This window comes from Chenopodium album, chromosome 9 (assembly GCF_948465745.1).
Source record: "Chenopodium album chromosome 9, dcCheAlbu1.1, whole genome shotgun sequence".
In the NCBI taxonomy this organism is placed as follows: domain Eukaryota; kingdom Viridiplantae; phylum Streptophyta; class Magnoliopsida; order Caryophyllales; family Amaranthaceae; genus Chenopodium; species Chenopodium album.
This window is the reverse complement of record NC_137842.1, coordinates 35,012,160-35,038,885: the sequence shown is the minus strand read 5'-3', so window position 1 is coordinate 35,038,885 and position 26,726 is coordinate 35,012,160. Positions and strand designations below refer to the sequence as shown.

Below are 26,726 nucleotides of genomic sequence, written 5' to 3'. Positions count from 1 at the left end.
GTTAGCATTGTGCTCCCGCCAGTCTTTGTGACGAAGGTGCTTAGAGATGAGTGACCCGTCTTGGACCACATAGGTTTCGACGTCTCCGTCGTCACCTGAGATGATTTGGGTATTTTTTACCCGGCCAGGTGGCCCAATCAGAAAGCGCCACGTCTCCGTCGTCACCTCAATCTTTTCCTTGTCCACCTCTATTCCCTTGTGGGAAATTTTGTGCCCAAGGACTATTACTTCTTCAACCATGAAATGACATTTTTCCTAATTCAACTTCAATCTCTTTTTCTCACACCTTACCAAACACTTTTCAAGATTTTCAAGGCACACCTCAAAGGAAACTCCACCTACCAAAAAATCATCTATAAACACCTCCATCTCCTCCTCCAACATGTCTCCAAAGATACTCATTATACACCGTTGGAAAGTGGCAGGAGCATTGCAAAGGCCGAATGGCATTCTCCTATAGGCAAAGGTACCATAGGGACAAGTAAAAGTAGTTTTCTCCTGGTTATCGGGATGAATAGGAATTTTGAATTATCTCGAGTAACCATCAAGGAAACAATAGTATTTGTGCCTCGTTAGTCTTTCAAACATTATTTGATCAATGAAAGGAAGGGGGAAGTGATCTTTCTTGGTAAATTTGTTTAGACGTCTATAGTCTATACACATCCGCCAACCGCTGACCGTCTTTGTTGGAATAAGCTCACCTTTTTCATTCTTGACGACGGTCATGCCTCCCTTCTTTGGAACAACATGAACGGTTGAGACCCACCTAGAGCTTGATATGGGGAATATGATTCTCGCATCTAAAAGCTTAGTAATATCTTTCTTCACTACCTCCCCCATTTGGGGATGTAATTTCCGTTGTCGTTCAATAGAAGGAAGGGCACCCTCCTCAAGGGTTATGATGTGCGTACATAAAGAGGGGCTTGTACCCTTGAGGTCATCAATGGTATAAACCAAAGCACCTTGGTGCTTTCTCAAAACACCGCATAACGCTTATGCTTGGCTTTCACTCAAAGATGCACTAACAATCACGGGGTAAGTAGAATTTGGGCCTAAGAATTCATACCTAAGGTGTGATGGTAAAGGTTTGAGCTCTACCATAGGAACACCTTTACCTTCCTTGGTTGAAGCCGCTTGCAAAGCCTCTTGGCTTGAGATTTTCATGAAAATTTTCTCATCACTTCCTTCAACAATCCCATCTAAAAAATTCTCATACAAAGCCATTTCCTTGCTAGGAGCACCTATATTTTCCTTCCTCAACAAAAAACACAAAATAGGATCATTAGTTGTGAGCAAGTGCTCATGCATTGAATGTACAAGATTGTCTAAAATTTCAACTCTCATGCAATTCTCAAGAGATGTAGAAGGATATTTCATACTTTCACTCAAATCAAATTCAACTCCCTCATCTCCAATTTTAAGTGAAATCTTAACACTTTTGAATCAATCAAAGCACCCGAAGTAGCAAGAAATGGTCTACCAAGAATAGTAGGAATTGTAGAATACTCATCTATGTCAAGGATCACAAAACCTACCGGAATGATGAACTTTCCTACCCTTAAGGGAACATCCTCTACCTTGCCCCTTGGAATCTTAATTGATCTATCGGCTAATTGAAAGGTAATGTTGGTAGGTAAAAGTTCTCCCTTCTCTAGTCTTTGATATACCGAGTATGGCATAATGCTAACACTAGCTCCCAAGTCACACAAGGCAATATCAATTTGCATTTTATAAATAGCATAAGGGATAGAAAAGTTTCTAGGATCCTTGAGCTTGGGTGGGATTTTATTATGATTGCACTACAATTATCGGTCAAGTTAATCGTTTCCGCCACATCACATGTTATTTTTCCACTCAAGATCTCCTTAAGCAACTTTGCATAATTTGGCATTTCTTCTATCACATCGGTAAAAGGAAGAGTAACATGAAGTTGTCTAAGCATCTCTATAAATTTTCCAAATTGCTCGTCTAATTTGTGACTATTAAACTTTTGGTAGTAAGTGAGCTTAGGCTTGTAGACTTCTCTTTCTCTCTCTTTCACCTTCTCAAGTTGTTCCTTATTGACTTCCTCAACTAAAGTATTCTCATCTCCCTCATTCTTAATTTGACCATTGCTAGGACTCTCTTTAGCATCACTCTTCTTAGAGACTTCACTCTTAAGGACCCTACCACTCCTAGTGATAATCGCATTCATAGGGCTCTTAGGATCTAAGATTGATGAAGTCAAAGAATAAAGACTTGTAAATTCCTTAAACTCACTAGCCAATTGAGAAATTTGGGTCTCCAACCCCTTATGGTAAGTTAACATGTCATTCAATTTCTCATTGCTTAGGGTCATGTAAGTGTCCAACAATTTGGCTTGCTTCTCTATGACACCTTCCAAGAAACTCCTAGAGGAAAATGGTTAATCATACAAATTATCACTTTGCCCTTGTGTATTCGAAATAAATCCAAGTGGGGTAACTCTTTGAACATTCGATTGTAAATTTCCCCAACTTTGATTAGTCCAATTACGTCTACATTGATTTTGGCCACAATGGTGATTATGGTTACCATAACCTTGGTTATAGTCCCCATATCCTTGGCCATGACTTTGACCATTATAACCATGGTTGTTATAGCTACCACAAATCCATTGGATTCCATGGTTTCTATAACCACAATTTTGGTTATAATTATCATGGTTCACTTGGTTGTGATAATTCCTATTTCCAACATTCCTTTGAGCATCAAATCTAGGTCCATCATTGTTATCAGCAACAAAGTTCACATGTTCATTCTCATTCCAATCATATTCATTACAAGGAATATTAGGGCAAATAGAAGCATTATGGTCATTCATTCCACACAAATCACAAGACCAACATTCTCTAATCATGCAACAAGAAGAAGAAACAGAGTTAAAGGAATAAGATGTACCTCTCCCCTTAATTTGGGAGGGAAGAATCGGTGCTTGTGAGGTCACGCTCTTGAGCTTATACTTGATAGAAACTACCTCCTTTCCTAAATCCAAAATTTGAGTCGACAAATTGTTGATAACATTGAGTTGTTCCATTAAGCATCCCATAGTACTAGTCTTGTTTATCGGCTCTTTCTCACCATCTTGCCATTCCATGTAGTTTCTAAGTACATCCTCAATGATATCTACAACCTATTCATCGGTCTTATTCATGATTGGGCCTTCGGCTCCGGCATCAAGACTTGCCCTCCCTTGAGGATTCAAACCGCCATAAATAAAAAATTTGAATGATTAGGTAAGTGGGGATTCCATGGTGAGGACACTCGCGTTGATACTCTTTATATCTCTCCCATGCTTCATAAAGGCTTTCACTAGATTTTTGCTTGGAACCTTGAATCAAAGCTCTTGCCTCCGCCGTTTTCTTTTAAGGGAAGAACCGGGAAAGGAAGTCCTTGGTGACTTAATCCCATGTTCTCAAAGAATTAGGCTTTACTTCCTTGTCTAGCCACTCTTGAGCTCTTCCGATTAGAGAGAAAGGAAATAGCTTGAGCCTTATGAATTTTTGAGCAACCCCATTCACCTTAATTGTGTTGCAATATTTCTCAAATTCCTTAAGATGATTTAGGGGCCTCAAATTTACTCCTCCACTATATTGCCCCCTTTCAATCAAAGTTATCATTGCCGGTTTGATTTCAAAGTCACTATCCGAGATCAATAAATGGAGCAATCCCGCTCTCATACTTATATGCACCCGGATTACCCAATTCTTTCAATGTAACCCTTGGGATTTCACCCATGTTAACTTCCACACACAAACTCAAAGGAAAATATTAGTAACACGGCTACAAATGTAGCCAAATGAGAATTTTTTTTTGTATTTTCGAATTTTAGTGAAATAGACTCAACAACAATAGCAAACAACTACGCCATTCCTCGGCAACGGTGCCATTTTGATCAAGGGTGGACACTAGGTCGTTGAAAACTAATCTACCCTCGGTTAAAAAACATTTTGTAATCTCTCAACGCACCCTTATACCTAGCATAGGAGTAAGTCGAGGGTCGAACCACTAGCAATGGGAAGTGAATGCTAATGCTAAAGCTAAGCTATTTCGAAGTAATGAAGTGAGGTGTGTCTATTCTAAACAATCAAACAACCGAAATGAAATCAAATTTACCAAGCACTAGGGTATGGATCCACATAAACTCGCAATGAATTCAACTAATTGGGATTGGAGATAACTAAGTCGAATGTCGCGAGGGAAAATCAATTAAGAAATCAAGAGAGTATGGTAGGCTAATCTCCTAGAGGTCAAACTAGCGCCAACTACGAGAGACTCTAGCTTGGAAACTTACAAACCTACTCAATCGACAAATGTAAGCCACAAATCAATTTTTCGTATCAATGTGAACTTACAATGCAATCTAGTGCGAGTAACTAGGTTGATCACTCCTAAATTAAACACACACATGCACTTAATCAATCAACCAATTTAATCACAACATCAACTCCATCAATTTTCCCCAATTAGCATAAATCCATTACTCATATATGCTTCACCATCCCCTAGAAAGAAAACTACTCACAATTCGTGGAAATTAATATCAAAACTAAGTTAAACAACAAATTCATCATCATCATATTAAGCAAGATAAAACCAATTCAAAAATCAATCAACTTGAACAATTAACAAAGAAATTGAGATCAAAACTAAGATGATGCAAGTCTAAGCATGGAGAACTTCGAAGATTTGCTTATCATGCATCAAGATAACTTGTCCCTAAACATTGATTCAAGCCAAGCATTGCATGGACACTTTCTTGGATATCAAAGCAAAGCCACGGTTTGCTTAGTGGCTTTTCTTGGAGTCTAGTTCACTTTCTTGAACTTTCTTGAATTTTCTTTACTTAGATTTTGCTTACAAGTTTTTACCTTTCACTTGAAAGGGTTTTTCTTGGTTCAAGCATTAGGATCTTTAATCTTTATTTAATTCTTTAATTTTTATTTATTTATTTAGTTGCTTTAAAAATCAGTTAGTTAGCAAAATAAATCAGTTTGGTGTATGCTTGTGCGCCAAGGTGCTTGCTCTTCAAGCAAGTTAGAATTCTAGTTTAATTAGGATTGAATTAGGGACTTGTCCTAATCTTCCTAGGTAAACTAAGTCTTATAAATAGGGCTGTAAACACACAAATAAATATACATAAATTAATATTCAGATTTATTTCTTAAGTTGCATACTTGAGTTTTGGTTGATTGCGATCAATTGCTGTTTTGCTTGTTTTAGTTAAAACATTCGTTTGGATTGATTAATTAGGTGGATTCTTAATTGATTAATCTTAGTTTTTGTTTAATTCTTGGTGGATTTCCTGTATAGAATTAGACTTAAACATATCCCTTGTGTTTTGTTGATTTTCGGATCAATAATTCACATCATAAGATTGCATTAAAGTAAAGAAATCCTTACAAACTTGCTTCAATTTAATGGAGAAAACACTTAGAATCATCAATCAAGAACTTCTCTCTCTACAAACTAGAGTTTCTCTCTCTAAAAATCTAACCTAATTCTATTCTAATTTCTAAAAAAAAAAATTGAACTCTCCTCCAAGAATAGAGGGAAAATCTAAATATATCAAAACTAACAAAGAGAGAAGTTAGTTAGATCGTCCCCAAAATAGAACCGTATAGGTGCGTCTGACTATAAGAGGGAGCGCGGCCGCACAAATCTGGGTACGGAATGGAGACCCAGACAGGTACGCCCCCGCCACCAGGCCGCGCGCCCGTGCCAGGCGCGCCTGGGAACAGGGCAGCCCTCTTCACCATCATGTTGATGCTCCTCGTGCGTTCCACTCAATGCTCTTGATAAACATGGGGCCTTTTAGTTTCCAAACTCCATGTGTGTGGGTTCAACACTAGAAATCGTGCACCCACGGCTTGAATGCACGGCTTGAGGTCTTTGGGAGCTTGCACTTCTCCATGCTTGAGCTTCAAATGGAGAACATTGGGCATCCTAATCAATGCCAAACTTGGGAAGGGGCCTCGAAAATCTTTGGATAATCATCTTAACCTGAAAAATGAAAGAAAATAAGCAAATAAAAGGAAAAATAACAAAATAAACCAAGAAATGCATAAAAAGGAAAATAAACTAAGTAAAGAGTAAATTGAAGAAATAAAGAGCAAAACTAAAGAGAAAGGTAAGGAAAGAGCTACAAAAGCAATCTAAAATCATTTTAAAAGAGAACAAATGAGTGCCATAAATGACACCCCTCAAGTTTATAAAGGGTGTTTCCCGACTATTTCATGAGTAGAGTAGGAGCTCTGGTTGGCACAAGATTGGATTGAGTCTACCTATTTAATTAGGAATGTGTCTTGGCCTCTTGAAGAGGGAGAATTCAAAAAATGCATGGTCCTGATCAAATGGATTACACAGTAATCATTTGTTTTGTAATTCTAACTCAGTTTTTCAAGAAAAGATTTGTAGATTAATATGATCACGACATGAGATGCAATCATATTATCAAATCGACACACATTGACTTAAGGAATTTGAATATTGTGCACTTGTCTTAGACAAGTGGGAGATTGAAGGAGTTATGTCTTCGATAAGTGCAATTACTAGATATATCAAGGATCACTATTATGGAGATAATAAGTTCGTTGTTTTGGGTCATCATTATCTGTTGCAATACTATGATCAATGATCTTTGGGCTAGTCAAATAGTCCAAAGCCCACTAGAATGGATCCTATGAGATCACACACAAGGGTATTGGGTTAAGCAAGTTAGAGGCCCATTTATGGGCCTCATGAGTAAATAACTAATGATGAATTGGATTGGGATAGCATAGTTAGATTAGAGTTAGGTTTTAGGCTTGGCCATGGACTCTTATTTAGAGATGAGATCTATAAATAAGATCCATGCCTAGGGTTGTATGAGACAACCCAATTAATAGTTTATTGTGCATCAAGCAACCAGAAATCCCAAAACCCTCACACACTCTCTTTCACGGCTCTCTCTCCTCCCCCCTTGGACTCACGGCCGGCCACCCCTAGTGGCACGTGTGGTGGTTCGTGGTGGTTTGTGATTGATTTGTTGCTCCTTAGAAGGTTAATTGATAGGTTCAATTGCAACTAACAAGCATTAGTGGAGGTCTTTATCCGTGCCCGTGGACCATGTAGAGGAATCACGGTTGAGTTTCTTTGTCTCCCTTGTTCTTGTTCGATCACACGTGGAATCACGCTTCAAAGGTACAATTATATGTTCTTTATATGTTATGCATTAGATCTTGGGATTAGGTAATGTATGAATATGATTCATCTTTCTCCGCAATTAGTACCTAAAAACTCCTAAAAATATATGCTCAACGTTTTCCTCAACCTCTCCACACACAAAACACCTAAGATTTTCAGTAAGATGTCTCAAATATCGATTAGAGTTGACATCAGACGATCCCTTAAAAGCAACCATAAGAAGAATTTAATCCTCTGAGGAACTCGAATACTCCAAAGATTATCCCAGAACCCCGATGGATAATTAACATCATCCCCTCTGACTATCTTGAAATCTGATTTAATGGAAAAACCCGCTGATGCTTCCCCATTCCAAAATATCTAATCAATGGCTACATCATCTTCTTGGAATTCGAATGACTCAATAATTTGCAAAATATCAGGGGGAAGGTACTCAGCAAAATACTTAAGTTTGCACCCAATATTATGATCCCAAACATCCTTCAACAACATGTTATAAGACTGTGTAGGGGGATCAACAGTAGCATACTCAAGTAATGATTTGCGAGTGGCCCATGGATGATGATAAAACTTTGTATTCTGGCCATTCCCTACTACTTTGCTAATCCCTTTTCTTAAAATATCATCATTTTCTACTATGCCTCTCCAAGCATTGGAGACATCACTCTTCACTTTAAAAATATCAACATCACATCTCCCTTCACAGTTGTTATTTCTTAGTACCCTCGACCACAAAGCTTCTGGTTCCGCAAGCAATCTCCAGCCAAACTTTGATAAAAAAGCCGCATTGGCTTGTCTCATGGACCTAATGCCGAGTCCCCCTGCAATTTTTAGTTTAGTAATCACCTCCCATGAAACAAGATGACACTTTTTTTGTTCTTCAGACCCTCCCCTAAGAAATCTTATAGAGATATGGTCAATTTCATCACAAGTCGCTCGAGGGAGCTTTGTGGTTTGCATTGCATAATATGGCATAGAACTTATACAAGATTGAACAAGAGTCGCTCTACCAGCCATAGAGATAAACTTTGATTTCCAGCCTGCCAATTTTACATTGATACGATCAACAAGAAATTTGTATTCCTTTTTTGAAGTTCTACCATTAATCGTAGTTACTCCAAGGTAAGTACCTAGATCATCAGTTTCTTCAATTCCTAAAGCCTCACAAATACTCTGTCTTTCTCCCAAATTAGTGTTCTTGGAGAAGAAAACCCGAGACATTGAGCAACTTACTTTACTGCCAGATTTTTCACAAAATTGCTGTAAGCATGCAGCCACGATATGGGGGTCTGATTTTGGGGTATTTTGTGGGTTTTAGTTTTGACTTTTCTTTTAATTTCTTTTTCCTTTTTAGTTACCTTTTTATTTTAGTTTTGTTATTTAATTAATTTCATTAGTTTTATTTCCTTTTTTTTAATTTTAAGCTTGTATTATAAATACCCTTTGGGGTTTAATATTCTCTTAACTTTAATTGAGATTAGATTAGTTTTAGCCTATTTTATTTTTTCTCTCTTTTAAGGTTAGATTAAAACTCTCTCTCTCTAGTTTAGGAGTAGTTTTAGGGAGAGAAAGCTTGGATTTCAAATGGAGTTTTGAGAGGCTGAAGAAGCAATTTGTGGATTTTCTTCTCATATATTCAATGAGGCTTCCTAACTTTCTCTCATCTTTATTGCTTTCCTTTATTTCTTGTTTTTGTTTATTTGCTTGTTAATTAGAGTTGTTAATTAGTTTAATAATTTGATTCTAGCTTTAATTTGAGTTTTACCTTGTTTTTCATGTTCATCTTTATCATGTTAGCTTAGATTTTATTCTAGGGAATTGGATGAAGATTATGTTGATGAATTGAATGATTGATTGTGATTAGTGTGCAATTGATTCTTGATTATTGTGTATGGATGATGCTTATATGGATGAGAATCTTTCTAGCTAATTGATTCTATGTTCTTAATTGTGCTTTCAATCAATTGTGCAAAAGTGAGTTGTTTGAGAGTCTAAATTCTTCTATACCTATGCTAGGCTAGTTGCACGAGAGTGAATTAGTTTAGTAGGATAATTACCATGCTTAATTGCGAGAGAGTGAGTTGAGTGTATTGATTGTTCCGAATTGAGGTCATGTTCATCTAATTGCAATGTTGTTATTGAATGCAATGATGTAATTAGATTCCAACTTCCCTAGTTTTCGTTGTTTTCTCTAAGTAGGGTTTTAAATGTTCCTCTCTCTATATCTCGACCATCATACTAGTCTAATTTGCATAAATGGACACACTTAGTCTTTGTGTTTCGACCCTATACTTGCCACTAACTAATTTGGTGTAAGTTTATGTATTATAAATTTCTAATTTGATTAGGGTTGTAGACCAACGACCTACCTCAACCACGATCAATATTCCAGTCAGGAATTATGTTATTTCAAGCAGTAATTAGGTATTTTTTCAAGAACTACATTATTTTTGTAGGAATTAGATTTTTTGGTGTCTGGTATTACATTATTTATGCTAGGAACTAGATTATTACATTCAGGAATTAGATAATGTTTGTTAGGAATTATATTATTTTAGCTTAGGAAATAGATTATTTTAGTCAGCAATTAGATTATTTCAATACGGAATTAGATTATTAGAGTTAGGAATTGAACTCGAAATTAATTGTCAATAATTATATCATTATAATCACAGAGCATTTAATTATCAGTGTATTATACTTCTAATTTTTATAATTTTAAACAAACATACCTCGTATATTTGCAGCATCTTCATCCCTTTCTTCGTCATCTCTTTACTTTTAGTATATTTAAATTTTATAGATAAATTAATCAATAAATTGTATGCAAATTTAAATTAATTATCTACAAAATCTTATATATACAATCTGAAATTAAATTTGCAAATTATTATTAATACAATATGAAATTAGTGACATTGTATCTTTTTCAGTAATATTGAACTCGAAATTAATTGCATGCAAATTTAAATTAATGCTCCGCGAAAACTTCTAAATACGATCTTAAATTAAATTTGAACTCGAAATTGATTGTACAAATTAAACACAATCTGAAATTAAATACGATCTAAAATTAAATAAAAGATGAAACAAATTGTACCATTTTCAGCAGTAATTGAACTTAAAATTGGTTCTATAGGTGAATCAGATTCTATGGATGAATCAGATTCTTCTTGAACTATCATCATGTTGTTTGATTTCTCCATTTTTGTGAATTTTTCGAGATTTAAGATTTGAATTCTCTGAAATTGAAGGAAATGACGGTGCTCGAAATTTGAGAAAAATGACAAAAATGAAAAAATTTATTGATTTTATAAAATGTTGCTGCGCGGGCTTGAGTTGGGTTTCTCGTACCACGCCTTTTTGTTTGTGAGCCCGGTCTTACGCGAGTCTAGTCTCACACAAAAATTTTTGAATTTTTTTTCGTCTCGTAATAATCGAAATTTTTTTACTTTTGCACTATTTATTTGCTTAGTTTGACTATATTTGGTCGAGTTTGAGTTCGGATTAGGTCACAAGTCATTGTCAATTGGAATATTTTTGCTTATTAATTGTGCAATATGGATATTGGCTGTGGTAAACTTTATTTCATATTATTTGCTATTTTTTTTAAGTGGAGCCCACACAGCCCATCCTATCACAGCAGGAAACTATGGCCCTCTGGTGGGAATGATCAGGGATGTGCTCGATCCCAGGTTGAGACCACGGAATATGAGTGTAGCTCCACTGAGCTATTCACCCACGGCACAAAATGTAGACTTTTGTTTCGAGATAAATTAAGTGGGTGAAAGAAAAATATAGGTGAAAGTGGAAGTATTTAAAGATGTGAAAAACTTGTGGGACAAAGGAAGCGTGTTTGAAAAAAAGATTAAACCAGTAATGGGTACATTAAACTTAAAAAATTATTAACGGATAAAAAAAAAATAAATTAAACAAATATATAGAAAACGCAAAGTTATTAATTAGATACTTAGTGCACAACTCATTAAGTGCAGTAGCAAGCTGACAGTCAAATCTGTACATGATCGTCATAACGTCCGAGGATTTGAGTGGATAAAAGTTTAAGCATTTGTCAAAATGTCAAGCAAATTGGACCTCAAACTAAATTTCAAAAAATTAAAATCAAACAAAATTCTTTGATACAGGAACCTTGATATTTCTCAATTGAACCCATTTAGAAGCATAGGATTAAACCTCATTTAGGGGCATTTCTGTTAGGATATTTAGTGAATAGAGCCTTATTTCAAGTATGCTAAATGAGAAATACTTGAAAGCCTTTTATCTCTATCCGTTAGAAAATACGAAGACAAACTCTCTCGAAAGAAAGGGCGAGAGCTTCCTCGAAATAAAGGCGTGACCTACCTCAGAAGAAAGGCATTTCTCCGGTCAATCATGGCCGACAATCTAATCAATTAATGTGCAAATCAGCGAATTAGCGACTTAGATAATGAAATTGTGGACATAAGAGATGTGGAGGGTGTAGAATCCAACGAATGTGTTTCCCTGATGCTGGTAGGGAAATTAATTCCCGATCATATAGTTAACCTAGATGCTTTCAAACGGATTATGACTCATGCTTAGTCGGTGTCAAAAACGAATGGTGATTCGTGTCATTGGGGTTAATTTATTTGCGTTCCAATTCTTCCTTTGGAAGGATCGGGAGAAGGTGTTGGAAGGACGACCATCATGCTTTGAAAATAGCCTTTTGCTTCTTAAGGAGGTGACAGATGATGAACAACCGACATACATGGTGCTGACCTAATCCCCCTTTTGGGTCAGATTAGAGAATCTTCCGTATAACAGACGCTCTAATACTGTCGTCAAAGCGTTAACAGCGTCTATGGGGGGGTTACTGGAAATTGAAGACGACGACCAAGGCCTTAACAAATACAGGAGGGTGAAAATCAACCTTGATGTAATAAAACCCTTATAGCTCTTCCTAAACATGAAGAGGAAGGATGGAATTCTGTTTGATGTGTGGAATTATCACTAGTGGAAAAAATCTCATTCGTAACAGGCTATTTATAACGGGCAAAGCTTTGCCCGTTACAATTAAGATATTCGTAACGGGCAAAATAGTGTCCGTTACGAATACTTTTTATTCGTAACGGGCAAAATAGTGTCCGTTACAAATACATATGTATTTGTAACGGACAAATTAGTGCCCGTTACAAATAAATAAGTATTCGTAACGGACACTATTTTGCCCGTTACGAATATTATATTACACGTAACAGGCGTATTGTGCCCGATACAAATACCCAAATGTGGCCCAACTGATGAAAGGAGCCCAATACTTGGTTTTTTAGGGTTTCACCTAAAACCAACCGTCATTCACCTCTTTCTCTCTCATCAGTCCCTCACTCTCTCTCCTCTCCTCTCCTCTCCTCTCTTCTCCTCCCCGTCATTCACCTCACATCCTCAGCATCATGGTAAAGGCACTTACGCTACTCGTCTTTCGAAGCTTCTCGATGTTCCTCATATTTCTACTAGTGATTTGGTTCGTGATGAGCTCGTTTCCTCTGGTTCTCTCAATCCTAAGGTCAATTTCATCTTTTGGCTGATTTTTTGCATTCGAGTTATTGCAAAATTAATTGATTGTTTTTTGGATTTTGTAATTCTAATAATTTGATTCTGGGTGTATGTGTTTTTAAATAATATTTCCAGTTTTAGCTATTGATTTGTGTTGTAGAGGTGTAAGGGTTTAGGTTGTGTCTTCTTTAAGTTCTAATAATAGGTATTAGTTAACTGTGCTTCGTTGTGGAATGTGGAGTAACATGATTGTTTGATTTTGTTTTGGAATTTGTTGTATTTTTTTTTAAAAAAATTGGTCGGTTCTTGTATGTTAATCTAATGGTTATGGTTCGATTATCCTTTGTATGTCTAAACGAATAATAAATAAAATAAAAAATATGTTCTTCAATTGAAATGAGTAATACATGCAATTAGTAATGAATTTAGTTCATCTTTGCCGATTAATACCTGATTGCAGAATTTTTTTGTAATTTTTCTTTGTTTATAGTGAGAATTAAGAAACCCGATATGGCATGTTGATTAATTCTAGGGTTCTTCGAGCTTTTTACCGAAATCGACCAATTTATCCCCAATTCGTTCATTTTTAGTAGTTATTTGCATTGAGCATTGCATGACATTAATTTGCATGTCATGGCAATTACAAAAAGGTGACGACTTCCTTTGCCACTTATATACATATATATTTTTTTTTGTTTTCCTTTGCAAATAGGTGGATTTGTCACACATCTTGGTGCAGAGCTCAGATTACTTGAAGTTTTTTACCACAAGATTTACAAGGTATAGCTTGTGCTATTTCAAGCCTTATCTATTGTGTTATGGCTGGTTTTTTGTTTTGAAATTAATGGTAGAAAGTACTTTTGGTTTTGTTATATATGAACACTTGTGGAATGCAAATTGATCATCTTTACTGTTGCAGATTTTTCCATCTAGTGAAAAGATTGAAAATATAAATGACCAGTACCGAACGTTGCGTGCAGAGGAGGTAGTTTTCTTTTCTTTGTTGAAATCTTAATGCTTATCTTTCGTCATAAATTGCTATTTTAATCTTCTTTTTACCGATCACATTTGCATTTTTGAGTGTATTTGTGGTTCACATTATTGATTTTTTGGGCTTCAGATCCCTGAAGATATAAAGAACCTTGAACCTAATGATCGTTTGATCCATGTCTACCATTTTACTAAGGAGACTGCCAGAATCAGATGGTAAGGATTTGAAAACTCGGTCGGCATACTAATATATTGGTTAGGTAATTTTGTTTGGTCCATCATTTGTGATACTGATGATCATTGTGCAGAACTTTGGGGAACCCTTTTTCTTGGTCATTCGTGAAGGTGAAACACTAGATGAAATTAAAGTGAGAATACAAAAGAAGTTGTGTGTTCCTGATGAAGAATTTTCCAAGGTATGTTGTCGTTCCTTTGTGCCACTAACCGGGCAATGTAAGAGGAACTATTATAGTTTACTTTCTAGTCATTTTACTCTCGACTCTTTTAGTTCCATAATTTAATAATGGTTGCCTTACAAAGTTAACTAATGGCTTTGAATTAACATCTTCTGATAACACATTCTTCAATTATTGATCATTGGTCATTTTTATCCCATATTACATCTGTAGTGGAAGTTTGCTTTTTTGACGCTGGGTGGTCCGGAGTATTTGCAGGATACTGACATTTTATCTAGCCGTTTTCAGGTTTTGAATCTTTTCTCTACTGTCCTTTTCTCTCTTTATCTTTAGAGGTTGACACTTTTGTAGAATAGATTAGTTGAGAGTCCTCAAAAAACTAGTCTACTGTTCCATTTTTAACCTTGTATAGAAAGTTTGAACACCATTTAAAAAAATAAGTAGTTTGGGAAAAATTATTCCGATGATAATATTACTCACTCCCTGGGTCTCATATTAGTGCCTTTTTCCATCTGTGGTCAAAGTTTACGGACTAAAAATTTTCAATATTACGTATAATAAATGTAGTCGTGAGATATTGTTAGGTTCATCTTAATGTGAAGTGTTATAATATCAACTTTTCATAATCTTTGTTAATATGATGGTGAAAGGTATGACTTGAGGATCGCGCTAAAAGAGTTGGGTGCTATATTATAGGACAGAGGGAGCAATAACCAATGTACTATATCAACTCACAAAATGATAAAAACAAACTTTACCTTTTAAGCTTCACTCCAGCACTCCTTGCATCGCCACAGCTTTTTTAGTTGTTTTCCTTTGAGCATTACATGACATTAATTTGCATGTACTTGATTCATCTATCTTTTTTATAATATATTGTTGTAGCTCTAATCTAGCAAACTGCTGTGAGTAATGTCTCATGTTATTCCCACCTGTTAAAATCTGACTACAATAAAAATGGCTAAATAGATTTAAAGTAAAGAAAAAGAAAGGTCCTTGTGCTGATTTGTAAGATTAAAAGCTTGTACTGCAGTAGTAATTCAGTAAGTAGCTGCATTCTTTGATTTTGGGGTCCAATACATGGCCACTCTCTTCCTGGGGCGAGGTTCATTGTTGGTATAGAAGTTGTATTCTGCATTGGAATTTCAAGTGCTGCAACTGCTTACTAGGCATCATGAATGAGCTGAATTGTTTCAATGTCTGTGAGTAGGCTATACGTCTTTCTGGTGACTGCTTGGGAGGGGGGGTACTTTCGATATGCAAGAGTTGATAAACTGACAAGAGTTATTCATTTTGAAGAGGATAGGTTGGCTTTAGAGTATATTCATCTTTCAAATTCATAGTAAACGGAGTATAATCACACTCGGTCTCTATCGATTGCTTGGTTCTACTCACAAATGTATACTTGAGAATTGCAGATCCACTCACATAATTAAATCAGAAGGTTATCATGTATTCATGTTGTACAGTTTCAGCCAGTTCTTGGTAACCTAATCACATTTACTGGCAGCCTGGCAGGTCATGAAAATTGCGGACAGCGGAGCTGATATTGTTGGAATAACAGTGCACGAATGGCAATTGATATGGAGGGGGATATAATCAAGAACAACACCATTTCAGATTGCGCCAAGAATGCCTACGAAATTGATGTGGTGGAGAGCTGCATCTAGGCTACAAGCTTTGAGGAACCTTCGTCTCACTTTATGTAATCGTATTTATGGAACTCAAGTAGAGCATGCTTTTATTTTATATTTTGTAATTGTTGGGGTTTTCCTGTTGGAGCAGTTTCTATAACTCCCTGAACTTGTTGATTTGATTAATTAAGTGATATGAATTCCCCTTTTCCTTTAAAAAAAAAAAATTATTACCAGCATACTAGGTAGCAGGTATCCCCTACTACATTTTTTTTTTTAATTTGGCTTCAATTGTATTCGTAACGGGCATTTTAACTGTCCGTTACGAATAACCAGTTATTTGTAACGGGCATTTTAAATGTCCGTTACGAATAACGGGTTATTCGTAACGGGCATTTTAACTGCCCGTTACGAATAACCCGTTATTCGTAACGGACATTTTAACTACCCATTACGAATAACCCGTTATTCGTAACGGACATTTTAACTGCCCGTTACAAACAATGTAGCTTATCCGTAACGACCGCATTCGTAACGCCCTTGCCCGTTACGGATGGGCTGCTTTTGCCCGTTACGGATAGCTATTTTTCCACTAGTGTATTGGGCATAGTGAGAAGGACTGCCTTAATGTTACAAAGGATGCGCAAACCTCAGGGGCTTAGGTGGAGTCTACGACTGAGGGCCACTCCTAGGAATTGAAGGCAAAAACTTATTGAAGAACTGAAAAAGGTGAAAGCTAGCAGAAGGCTACTGTTTGTAAACAAAAAACCAAGGCCTGGTGAAGAAAAATAGGAAGTCAGGGAAAAGGAATTGACGTTAGAGAGTACAAAAGTGGTAAGGGTGAGGGTTGTTGAGAGATTAGAAGTGGTATTATAAAACGTGATGGTGAGCACGGGATGGGGCCTAGCCTTGAGCCGAGTGCGCAAAATATTTAGCATGTTGTTTATGAGGGGGAGGACATGGAGGTGGGGTATGGTGAAGTTGGAAAGGTGGGAGTGAATGATTCCATGGATATGGGGCTTTCATCATTTATTTTTAAAGCAGGTGGGAATGGAAGTAAGAAACTTGCAATAAAGGGAGTGAAGCTCAAAATAGATGGGGTAGGAGGGCTCCTAGCAGGGAGTAAAGAGTCTGGGGACAGAAAGAGAAGGATAATGGTGAGAGTGGAGAGGGTAGAGGTGTGGATGGCAACAAAAAAGCTCGTGTGGAATGTACTGTGCTTAACACTGAAGTTGCGGGAGTTGGTTACAACCAACCCCACGACCAACAATGAAATTGTTATGTTGGAACTGCTAGGGATTGGGCAACCCCCGGGATGTTCAAAAGCTCTAATCTTGGTGTTGGAGGGAGTGCCTAAATATAATTTTTCTTGATGGAGACTATGATTGATAGTGTTTAAGTTAAAAATACCCCTTACACGTGGTCCAATCCCATAGTGACACCTAGCCGAATAAAAGGGTGACATGTGTCCTAAAGGGTAGATGACATGTGTAATAAGCTCATAAAGAGCACCTAAAATGAGAGAAAAAGGTCATTTCTTACATCAGAGCCCAAATCCCGAGATTCCTGTAGAAAGCCGCAAAACGGCGCCCCCATTTAACACGTGTCACTTGCTGATTACGGGCCAATTAGGACAAGGAAATTTAGGGCACAAACCCTAAAGGACACAAACTCCCGCGGTCCCACCCCTATAAATACCCCAATCATTTATGATGGGAGGGGTGGATTATGACATAACATTGAATAGAGCATAAAAACAGCTCCTGCTTCTCTCTACTTTCTCTTTCTAGCTTTTCCGTCTCCGGTTACTAACTTAACCGTCGGAGGCAAATATTTCGGTAACGTAATATTCGTTGTTTTGCAGGTGTCAAGTAATGTTGCCAGCAGTACGTGACCAGTGTCCCGAGGTATTTTAAAAATCCCTAAAACATTTGGCCGTCTGTGGGGATACTCGTCCCTAATGACAATAGATGATCAGACACCTAGTGAAGACCCTAGCCCTTGTCAGGAAGGCCATATAGAGGATATAACCACAACAATCAATTCTAATGATACTCTGATTGCCACATTTCATGAGGTCGAGGATCTACCAGTTACTATTGCTTCTTCTCTCAGTAAACTTTGAAAGGAGTTGCAAGAAAAGAGGTCGTCCACCTCAAGACAGCCATCCAGAAGGGTTGAGGACGGCTCTTGGAGAAGAAATCAGAGCAAGGCAACTAACGCCGAAGATGCTGGGAACACTCCTTTTTCGCCGGCCGAATGGCAGGTCTCCCCAAGTGTAACGAACTAAAAGGTCCGTACATACGCAAGCGTTCTGCGAAAGTCGAAGCCTATATAGAGGCAACTGATTTTTATTCTCTCATCAATGCAGAACAGCCGGCCAAGGGGGCTGAGAAGAAGACATCTTCTCAGCAAGACTCAGCCGGAAAGAAAAAGGAAGGAAGGAAAGAAACGAAAAGAAGTCTGGGTGGCGGATGATCAGTAGCCAAAATCAAAGTAGGTTAAGGCGTATGAGTCTCGTTATAAGTTCACTAAAGATTGTTATTCAATCTTGATGAAGATTAAGGACAAATTTGAGTTCGAGAAGCCCCAACCGATGAGAGGCTCGACTCAATATCGCAACAAGAACAAATATTGTCATTACCACAAAGACGTGGGACATGACACGAACGATTGCATTAACCTGAAGCGATTATTGGATAAGTTGGCCGAGAAGGGCATGTTGAACTCTTATGTTTTGAAGTCAAAATTCACTTGCACACAGACAGACAACAACTGCGAGAAGAAAATGCAAAAGCAAACTGAAAAAGATGATGGTAATAATACAAATTCTGGTATGGTCGTCGTGATATCAGGCGGCTTTGCTGCAGGTGGCCTTACCATAAAAGGAATTAAGCAGGATGCTTGGAAGCTCGGAAAGGTGGTGCAGGCCAAGGGGGTCAAAGTTGAACCCTTCCCAGAGGTAACGGTCAGTGAGGCCGACCAAGGGGAGGTTAAGGTCTTGCATAAAAACCCCATAGTGTTTATCATGAAGATAACCAATCTAAAAGTCGTCCGGATACTAATAGATACGGGCAGCTCGTCTGATATTATCAGCTTAGCCGCACTGAAAAATTTAAAGTTCCTAGAAGACGCTCTAAAAGATGTCACTCACCCTTTGGTGGGATTTGGGGGGAGCATTATTCACCCAATTAGACAGATAGACTTGCCCGTCCGATTTGGGCATAAAGGGGAAGGAAGGGACATGGTTGTCCGATTCTTAGTGGTGAAAGAATTGACTGGCAATAATGTTATACTCGGCTGTCCCACCCTAAATGCTGCAAAGGTTGTGATAGTCCTTCATCAATGCTTTTAATGTTTGAACGATCGGATGGAAAGATTGGTTTGATTCAAGGAAGTAAAAAAAATGGCAAAGGAATTTAATCAGCTAGCTGTGAAGCCAACAACTCGCGGACTGAGAAAGCCGTCCGAGTCAATAGGAGAAGAACCCCCACTCCAAACATATCAGGTCGGCCAAAAGCGAAAGCAGGATATGGCCGACCAGGCAAAGCAATTAATGACCGTCGTCTGGCCTGAAGAACTGAGACCCCAGTCTGCCGGCGATCATAAGGATGTAGTATTGGGACCAACCAGAACGGACAGTCAAGGTCGGCACTATAGCTGCAGGTTTTCTTGGAGAAGACTTAGTCAGTTTGTTGAGAGAATTAAAGGATGTGTTTGCATTCGAAGTAAGTGAAATGCCCGGTATCAGCCTAGAAATGGTCGTACATAAACTTGCGATTAATCCACTTGTAAATCTTATCCGACAAAAGAAGAGGAATCACGGGGAAGAGAGGAATCAGTCGGCCACAGTATAAGTGAAGAAGCTGCTGGACGCTAGTTTCATTCGGCAATGCTTTTATCCCGACTGGGTGGCCAATGTGGTGTTGGTAAGAAAGCCGAATGGAACCTGGAGGATGTGCGTTGACTGTACTGATCTTAACAAGGCGTGTCTGAAGGATAGCTTTGCCTTACCTAAGATTGACCGACTTGTCGACTCTACTACCATACATGCCCTCATGAGTTTTATGGACGCATACTCCGGATTCCACCAGATCCCATTGTGGGAGTAAGATCAAGAGAAAACTGTTTTTGTGACCGAGTAGGGACTGTATTACTATAAAGTCATGACGTTCGGTCTCAAGAATGCCCCAACTACTTTTCAAGAGACTCATCAATACATTTTTTTGAGATTGGATAGGCCGGAATATGGAAGCGTATTTTGATGACATGATTGTCAAGTCAAAAGAACCGGCGGACCATCTCAAGGATCTCCGAGAAACGTTTACTGAACTTAGGCGGCATAAGATGATGTTAAATCTAAAAAAATGTGTCTTTGGTGTTGAATTTGGCAAATTTCTCGTGTTTCTGATCGATCAACGAGGAATTGAGGCCAACCTTGAAAAAATTCAAGCTGTTTTACACATGAAGTCGCCGAGGACGATCAAAGAAGTGCAAAGATTGACTTATTGTCTAGTTGCACTCGGCCGATTTTTGTCAAAATAAGGGGATAGGTGCCAATACTTTTTCCAGACCATCAAGAAGAAAGCTATGTTCGAGTGGACAAAAGAGGCCAAGGAAGCCTTCGTAAAACTAAAAAGCCATTTTCATACATTGCCTCGGCTCGTCAATCCTCTCTAGGATGAAAAGCTATACATATATCTTGCTATTTCAGATCATTCCTTAAGCACCGTCCTCCCAGTTGAAAGGGACGACAATCAGATCCCAGTCTATTTCATTAGCCACGTGTTGCGTAATGCCGAGTTTAGGTATCCGCCCATAGAGAAGTTTGTTCTGGCCTTATTTATGGCATCCAAGAAGCTACAGCCGTATTTTGTAGCACACTCGATTGTGGTTTATACTGATCAGCCGCTTAAGAAGCCGTTTGCAACTTTGGAAGCTAGTGGTTGAATGCTTAAGTGGGCCTTGGAGCTTAGGGGTTTTGACATCACATTCGAACCTAGAAAAGCAATCAAGGGGCAAGCCTTTGCTGATTTTTTGGCAGAAATGACTAGGTTGTACTTAAAGCTGGCCGATGGATCAAATATGAAAGGTCTATGTGGATGCAGTGTTGGAATTATTTGTAAGTCTCCCGAAGGAGACAAGTTTTAATATGCATTGAGATTTCAATTCCAGGCCTCTAACAACGAGGCTAAGTATGAAGCTCTCCTGGTCGGCCTTAGAATGTGTAAGGTTGCAGGAGCAACAAAGATTGCTATGAGCTCGGATTCCCAGCTAATAGTCAGCCAATTGAATGGTGACTATGAGGCTAGGGAGCCGACAATGATGAAGTATTTGAAGATGGTTAAAGAAGAGGCCGAGAGCCTAGAACACTTTACTCTGCAACAAGTACCCCGTTGGTCAAATCATCAAGCAGACGCCCCCTCCAAATTAGCATCCTCGGCATCATGTGTCACTCCCAAATCGGTGTTCTGGGAAGTAAAAGAAAAGAGGAGTATCGATGCCGAGCCAGTACAGATCATTGATAGAAGCTCAACCTAGTGGATGGAATTATTTCCTATCTGAAAGATGGATTGCTTCCGGCCGATCCGAAAGAGAGCTGGTTGATGAAAAAGAGAGCGGCTTGGTTCGAGATGAAGAAGAGCTACACTTCAGGAATGCTCTAAAATTGCTAGTATTATTCGCATATACGAAGGAGCATCCGGGCACAAAATTAATTTTGAGAAATCTGAGGCGACTTTTAGCAAAAATGTTTATTCTACAAGAAGACGAGATATCCTCAATGTGTTGGTGGTTAAAGGTGTTGCTAGACACGAGAAATATTTGGGGTTACCAACGATTATAGGGAGATCGAAAAAAGTGGTGTTCTCATGTTTGAAAGATAAGACATGGAAGAAGATGTTGGGTTGGAAGGACAAATTACTGTCACAAGCGGGTAAGGAGGTGCTTTAATAAGTCGGTGGCTCAGGCCATCCCGACTTTTATGATGGGATTATTTAAAATTCCAGATGGTATTCTTGATAATATTCACTTTGTGCTTGCTCGGTTTTGGTAGGGTGTGGATGGTATGACTCATAAAATGTATTGGATCAGCAGGGAAAAGTTGTGTCTTCCTAAATCTCTAGGAGGAATGGGTTTTCGGGACCAAAAATTGTTCAACCAAGCTTTACTTGTTAAGAAAGGTTGGAGGCTAATCATTAATACGAGCTCCCTAGTGCATCAGGTTTTAAAGGCAAAGTATTTCAAGCATGGTGATTTTGTTTCGGCAAGAAGAGGTCATGACCCTAGTTTTGTGTGGCGTAACATATGGGGTGCTAAGTTCCTCCTTCTTGAAAGCTTGAAGTGGGATGTGGGAAATGATGAAAGTATCAAGGTCTGGGATGAGGCCTGGCTCCCTAGTGAGACTGCTTACTTAGTGCCAATACCAAATTCTGATAGTGTAGACACCCATTTGTGTCTCCCCAAAACCAAACCCAGTGATGAGTACCTTTCACGTCGAATCATAATCGAATGAAACGAAAGTGTGGAAAGGTCTAGTGTTGCGGAAAGTTTTTATTTCTTTTCTCTTCTCTCTGTTTTTGAAAACTTATTTTAAGAAAACAGCCAATCCAGTTTGGTTGGTCCATGATATGGGTCCAATAGTAGTGTAGTTGGATGGGGCTTGCAAAGACCTTTCCAACGATATATTATAAGCCCAATTCCGATGAATAATGAGGAAGTTATGGCCAATTTACCAAACTGGGCCCGGTTTGAGCTTTATGTACGGCCCAATGATCTAGGGGAGGGCCTAATATGATTTATCATTCCTAATGCAATTAGGAATGGTTTTAGTATTCTAGATTCTTCTAGAAGGTTCTTTTCATTCCTAATTCAATTATCATTGATAAATTGACTTTTGTTGACTTTTCAGAGTTTTAATCAAAATCAAATAGCATTTTCGAGGAAATTATATTATTTTATCCTCCAGTACGGTAAACTTATCGGATTTTCGAAAACGCGTTGGTATCAGGCTTGGCGCCTAACCCCAGGCCTTGGCGCCTGGCGCTAGCCATTGGCGCCTGGCGCTAGTGTTGGTGCCTGGCGCTAGCTAGCCAGGGTTGGCGCCAGCTCTGTTTTCTGAGCGTCAGACTCTGTTTTGTTTAATTTATCTTTTTGGATGATTTTCTTTATAAATATCGTATTAAAAACTCCGTTTTCATTCACCATTCATCATAAATTATCATCTACATTCATTCATTCATCACTTATTCTCTCTTAATCATTCACCAATTCTCACGATTTCTCATCAACAATCAAGTTTTCATTCATTCTCTAATTCTCTCTTAATTCTTACTTTGCTTTTCACATACAAAATTCCGCATTAACAACATCTAGATACACATATCCATATTCGAAGTTGCCTTCGCCCTAGACGTGAAAGGTTTAATTTCTGAGGGTTTGGTCCCAAATCTCTCTTTCGATTATTTAATTTAATTGTTTTGTTTATTATTTTCCTTGAAGTTACTAACGTGTGTATTTTGTAATTAGAAAGAGGTACGAGGCATCAAAGTAAGTACTTTTAATGGTTTTTTATTGATATTATGATGTAGAAATCATGTTTATATTGTTGTATGATATTCCTAGTATCATGTCTAGGGTATTTTTAATATTAAATATGATTGTTGCGATGTTTCCTATGTTCTTCCTAATGTTTATTCATGTTAGTATCATGTTAGGGCTAAAGATTTGATTTTTATTTCTTAGTGACATGCTAGGGTTTGTTATTAATCTTGTTAGTATCATGCCTAGGATCTTGCTATTTTTATTATGCTTTAATATTAACATGAACATGATTAGGATTATAATTGTTATAATTTATGATGATTATGAATATTATTATTATTTTGATGATGATTATTTTATTTATGATTATTATTATTATTATATTTATTATTTATTATGTTGCTTGATTATTTATTGTTATTGCTTGATCACGCCTTTTATTGCATGTTTAAAGGGAATTTGATACTTGTAATCACGCTTAATAAGATAATTAATAATCTTGTTAGGGTTAATTTGATTATAATTTCAAGTGATCGCCAATAATAGTTTATTTGTGCATTATATTCAACCAACATAGATAAACAGGTTTAGGGTTAATCCTATTGATTGCATGTTAATTAAAAAGCGCACATGAATACGATCAGAATAAAGTAGAGGACTATTATTAGGGCAGGTTCAATCTCTTTTAGGTTGGATTTGTACCTTCATCCCCGAACCCTTATTTGGTTCTAGACCTTATGGAGTTGACGATCTCTTGGATCGTTAAGGGGTGTAACCTTCATCCTGTGAACGGTTTACAAGTTCCTAAAACTTGTTGGCGACTCTTTTGCTCTATCTTCTTCCCTTTTGGACGCCACCGTACTTTAGTGTATGATCACAGTGGGGTTCAAGCTAGTGGGATTTTAAAGGCTTGAAATTATTCCCTACAGTATTTGGCGACTCCACTGGGGAGGATTTCTATTTTAATTCCTGAATTTTTTTCGGTTATGATTTAGAATGAGTGGATGAGACTCGAAAAGTTCTAAGTATTTCATGTGCGTAATTTTGATTAACATTATTGTCATATGCCTAAAAAAGATCTCATTGGAAAGACCATTCGTAATGAGTTAAAAACATAGGATTTTACACGTAGGAAATTTGAGGAATGTCTTTCACAACTAGGACTGAAATAACACTGCGCGAAACTGGAAAATTTTATCGATCATAGAAAGCTGTTGAGGCATGTGGGAAGTAGCGTCAGGGGCCAGAGCTTGGCGCCAGACTTTTAGCCGTAGCGCCAGACGCCAGTATTGGCGCCAGGCGCTACAGTTAAAAACTGGCGCCAGTCTCTGAATGCTGGCGCCAATTTCCCCCAATACCGAGCCAGAAATATGCGTTCTAATTTCGACCAGTTTTTCGTATTGTTTGCTCGATCCTACTTCCTGATTGATTTTTTTTTCTCACTTTTCTGAAACCCATATGTGTTCTACATATGGACATAACCCTCTGGGAATTCATGCTCCATCTACCCGATTGAACGCTCCGTGCAACAAAGGGTACATCCGAGATGTTGAATTCACCAAACCATGGAAGCGAGTTTTCCTAAAACTCGCGGTGTCCCATCCACTCGCGCTAACCCTTCACGGTTAGGCTTCCGCGCGGTGCATCCGGACAATTAACCATGGACCCTTTTGACTAAACCATATCCCGAACTTTAGAGAACTAGAGCCATGGTTAGGTTGCGAACGCATTGCATCATATTGTGCCTACTTGACTAATTGTGCATTATTTGTTGTGCATATATATTCTATGTTTCTCTTAGCCGTTTGTTAACTTGTGTTGAGACTAAATAAGTTAATGGCTTAAAAAACTTTGCCTAATTAATTAATTAATTTGAGTCAATAAAGTCTAATGTTTTAATCGGAATTGACCTAGTACGACTTTAGGCATACCCCAGTTGACTAATAACACCGAAAACAGTCCCAGACCGAAGCTCCAATATTGGCGCCAAGGTCTGAGCTGTAGCGCCACACTATGGAGTGTAGCGCCTGACGACAGCTATGTTGTCTGGCGCCAAGCTCCACAGTGTGACGCCAGTCCTGTCGCTTGGCCAACAGTTCGGATTATTAGTTGAATCATCACCTAGGGTCTAATTAACCAGTTTGCTAATTAATTCGGTTAATTTTCGCTATCAATAACACCTTGTCAAGTCATTAATCGAGTCTTGGTCACATAGTCTAGCCACATGGTTATGACGCGAGTCTCAACATGTCACCTACACTCACTAGTCTTAGCACACACTTTGAGTATATGTCACCTTGACCATGTCTTAGGTTCATGCATGAGTCGGTCTTTCCGTCATTTGAGTTGGGGGCCGGGTACATTCTATTCCTAATTCTTCATATCCCTCCACCTAAATCTTCTTCACATTCTTCCATCTTTCTTCACTTCCTCCATCCATTGCACGTTGAATAAAGTTTGAGTCAAATAATTAACAATAAGTATCCCCAAATTCCTTTTCCATAGTACTTGGTCGAGGAGAGAAGGGCGCTTAATCAAGGACAACCTCTTTATTCAAGTCTCACTTTTTGATAAACCGATTAGTCAAAAGAGGAAGGCTAAGAAGATAATGGCAACTCAAGAAGAAGTCAATGATCTTAAGAACCAACTGGCTACTGTGACTGAGACGTTGAAGCTTCTCGCACTTAGGATCGATGATCCCGTGAAGCAAAAACAGATGGACCTCATGTAAGAGAGCCTAAGCAAGTTGTCTAGCGATTACAAGATTCAAGAGCTTACATCACAAGGGGTCTCGGTGGACAAAGATCTTCTTCCGTAGAAGTTCAATGCCAACGACATCCCAAAATTCAAGGCAACGGATAATCCTTACTTTCATCTAAGAGCTTTTGAAACCATAATGAGTATTAAGGGTATCGATAAGAAGGTTTTTCCCTCTCTGTTCTCACTATCTCTTGAAACTGTTTGCCAACAATGGTACTTCTCTCTTGACAAAGAGAAAACCTCTACCTGGGAATCGATAGTAAACGCTTTCATTGATAGGTACAAGTTCAATACCCAAGTTGAAACCGACCATAGACAACTTGAGATGCTAAGACAAAAAGAGAATGAAGGATTTACTTCTTTCTTTAATAAATGGAGGGAAACTTCCGCCAAGATAATTGAGGTCCCCACCGAAAAGGAGTCTGTGAGGATGTTTATCAAGAATCTCCAAGAAAAGTATTCAAAGCACTTAAAATATCAACACAACTTGAATACCTTAAAAGCCGTCTATGACATAGGTATTGAAATCGAAGATGACCTCGAAAAGCAAAAAGCTACTAACAATAGCAAGCACGGTGGCTGGAAAGGAAAGAAGAGCGACAATCCTTCTTCTTCCGAAAACGCCCACTCTAGTAATAATGTTAGTACC

At 38.1% G+C, this 26,726-nt stretch overlaps 1 protein-coding gene and 1 non-coding gene across 3 annotated transcripts; both read left to right on the top strand.

Moving 5' to 3' along the window:
• The first annotated feature begins 3,264 nt into the window (after positions 1–3,264).
• On the top strand, positions 3,265–3,370 carry LOC145560949 (small nucleolar RNA R71). Its single transcript, XR_014093539.1, has one exon. It is a non-coding gene; the product is annotated as a small nucleolar RNA R71 (small nucleolar RNA).
• Positions 3,371–12,480: 9,110 nt separating this feature from the next.
• Positions 12,481–16,007, top strand: LOC145559725 (ubiquitin C-terminal hydrolase 13-like). 2 transcript variants are annotated; one of them, XR_014092902.1, is made up of 7 exons: positions 12,481–12,745; positions 13,448–13,515; positions 13,655–13,720; positions 13,856–13,941; positions 14,034–14,141; positions 14,355–14,429; positions 15,652–16,007. XR_014092902.1 is itself a non-coding variant. In XM_081621063.1 (7 exons), coding segments are annotated over exons 1-5 (351 nt in total). In that variant the 5' UTR covers positions 12,481–12,632; the 3' UTR covers positions 14,035–14,141; positions 14,355–14,429; positions 15,652–16,007. The 2 variants fall into 2 exon arrangements, 1 of the variants encoding a protein (XP_081477189.1); XM_081621063.1 differs by having other exon boundaries at positions 13,431–13,515.
• Positions 16,008–26,726: the final 10,719 nt, after the last annotated feature.

What these genes read in the sequence shown, in the direction of transcription:
- LOC145559725 (XM_081621063.1), top strand. Translation starts at nt 12,633, where the DNA reads ATGGTAAAGGCACTTACGCTACTCGTCTTTCGAAGCTTCTCGATGTTC. An exon ending in TTTACCACAAGATTTACAAG is followed by an intron (nt 13,516 to 13,654) that starts GTATAGCTTGTG and finishes TTACTGTTGCAG; the next exon opens with ATTTTTCCATCTAGTGAAAA. An exon ending in GAACGTTGCGTGCAGAGGAG is followed by an intron (nt 13,721 to 13,855) that starts GTAGTTTTCTTT and finishes TTTGGGCTTCAG; the next exon opens with ATCCCTGAAGATATAAAGAA.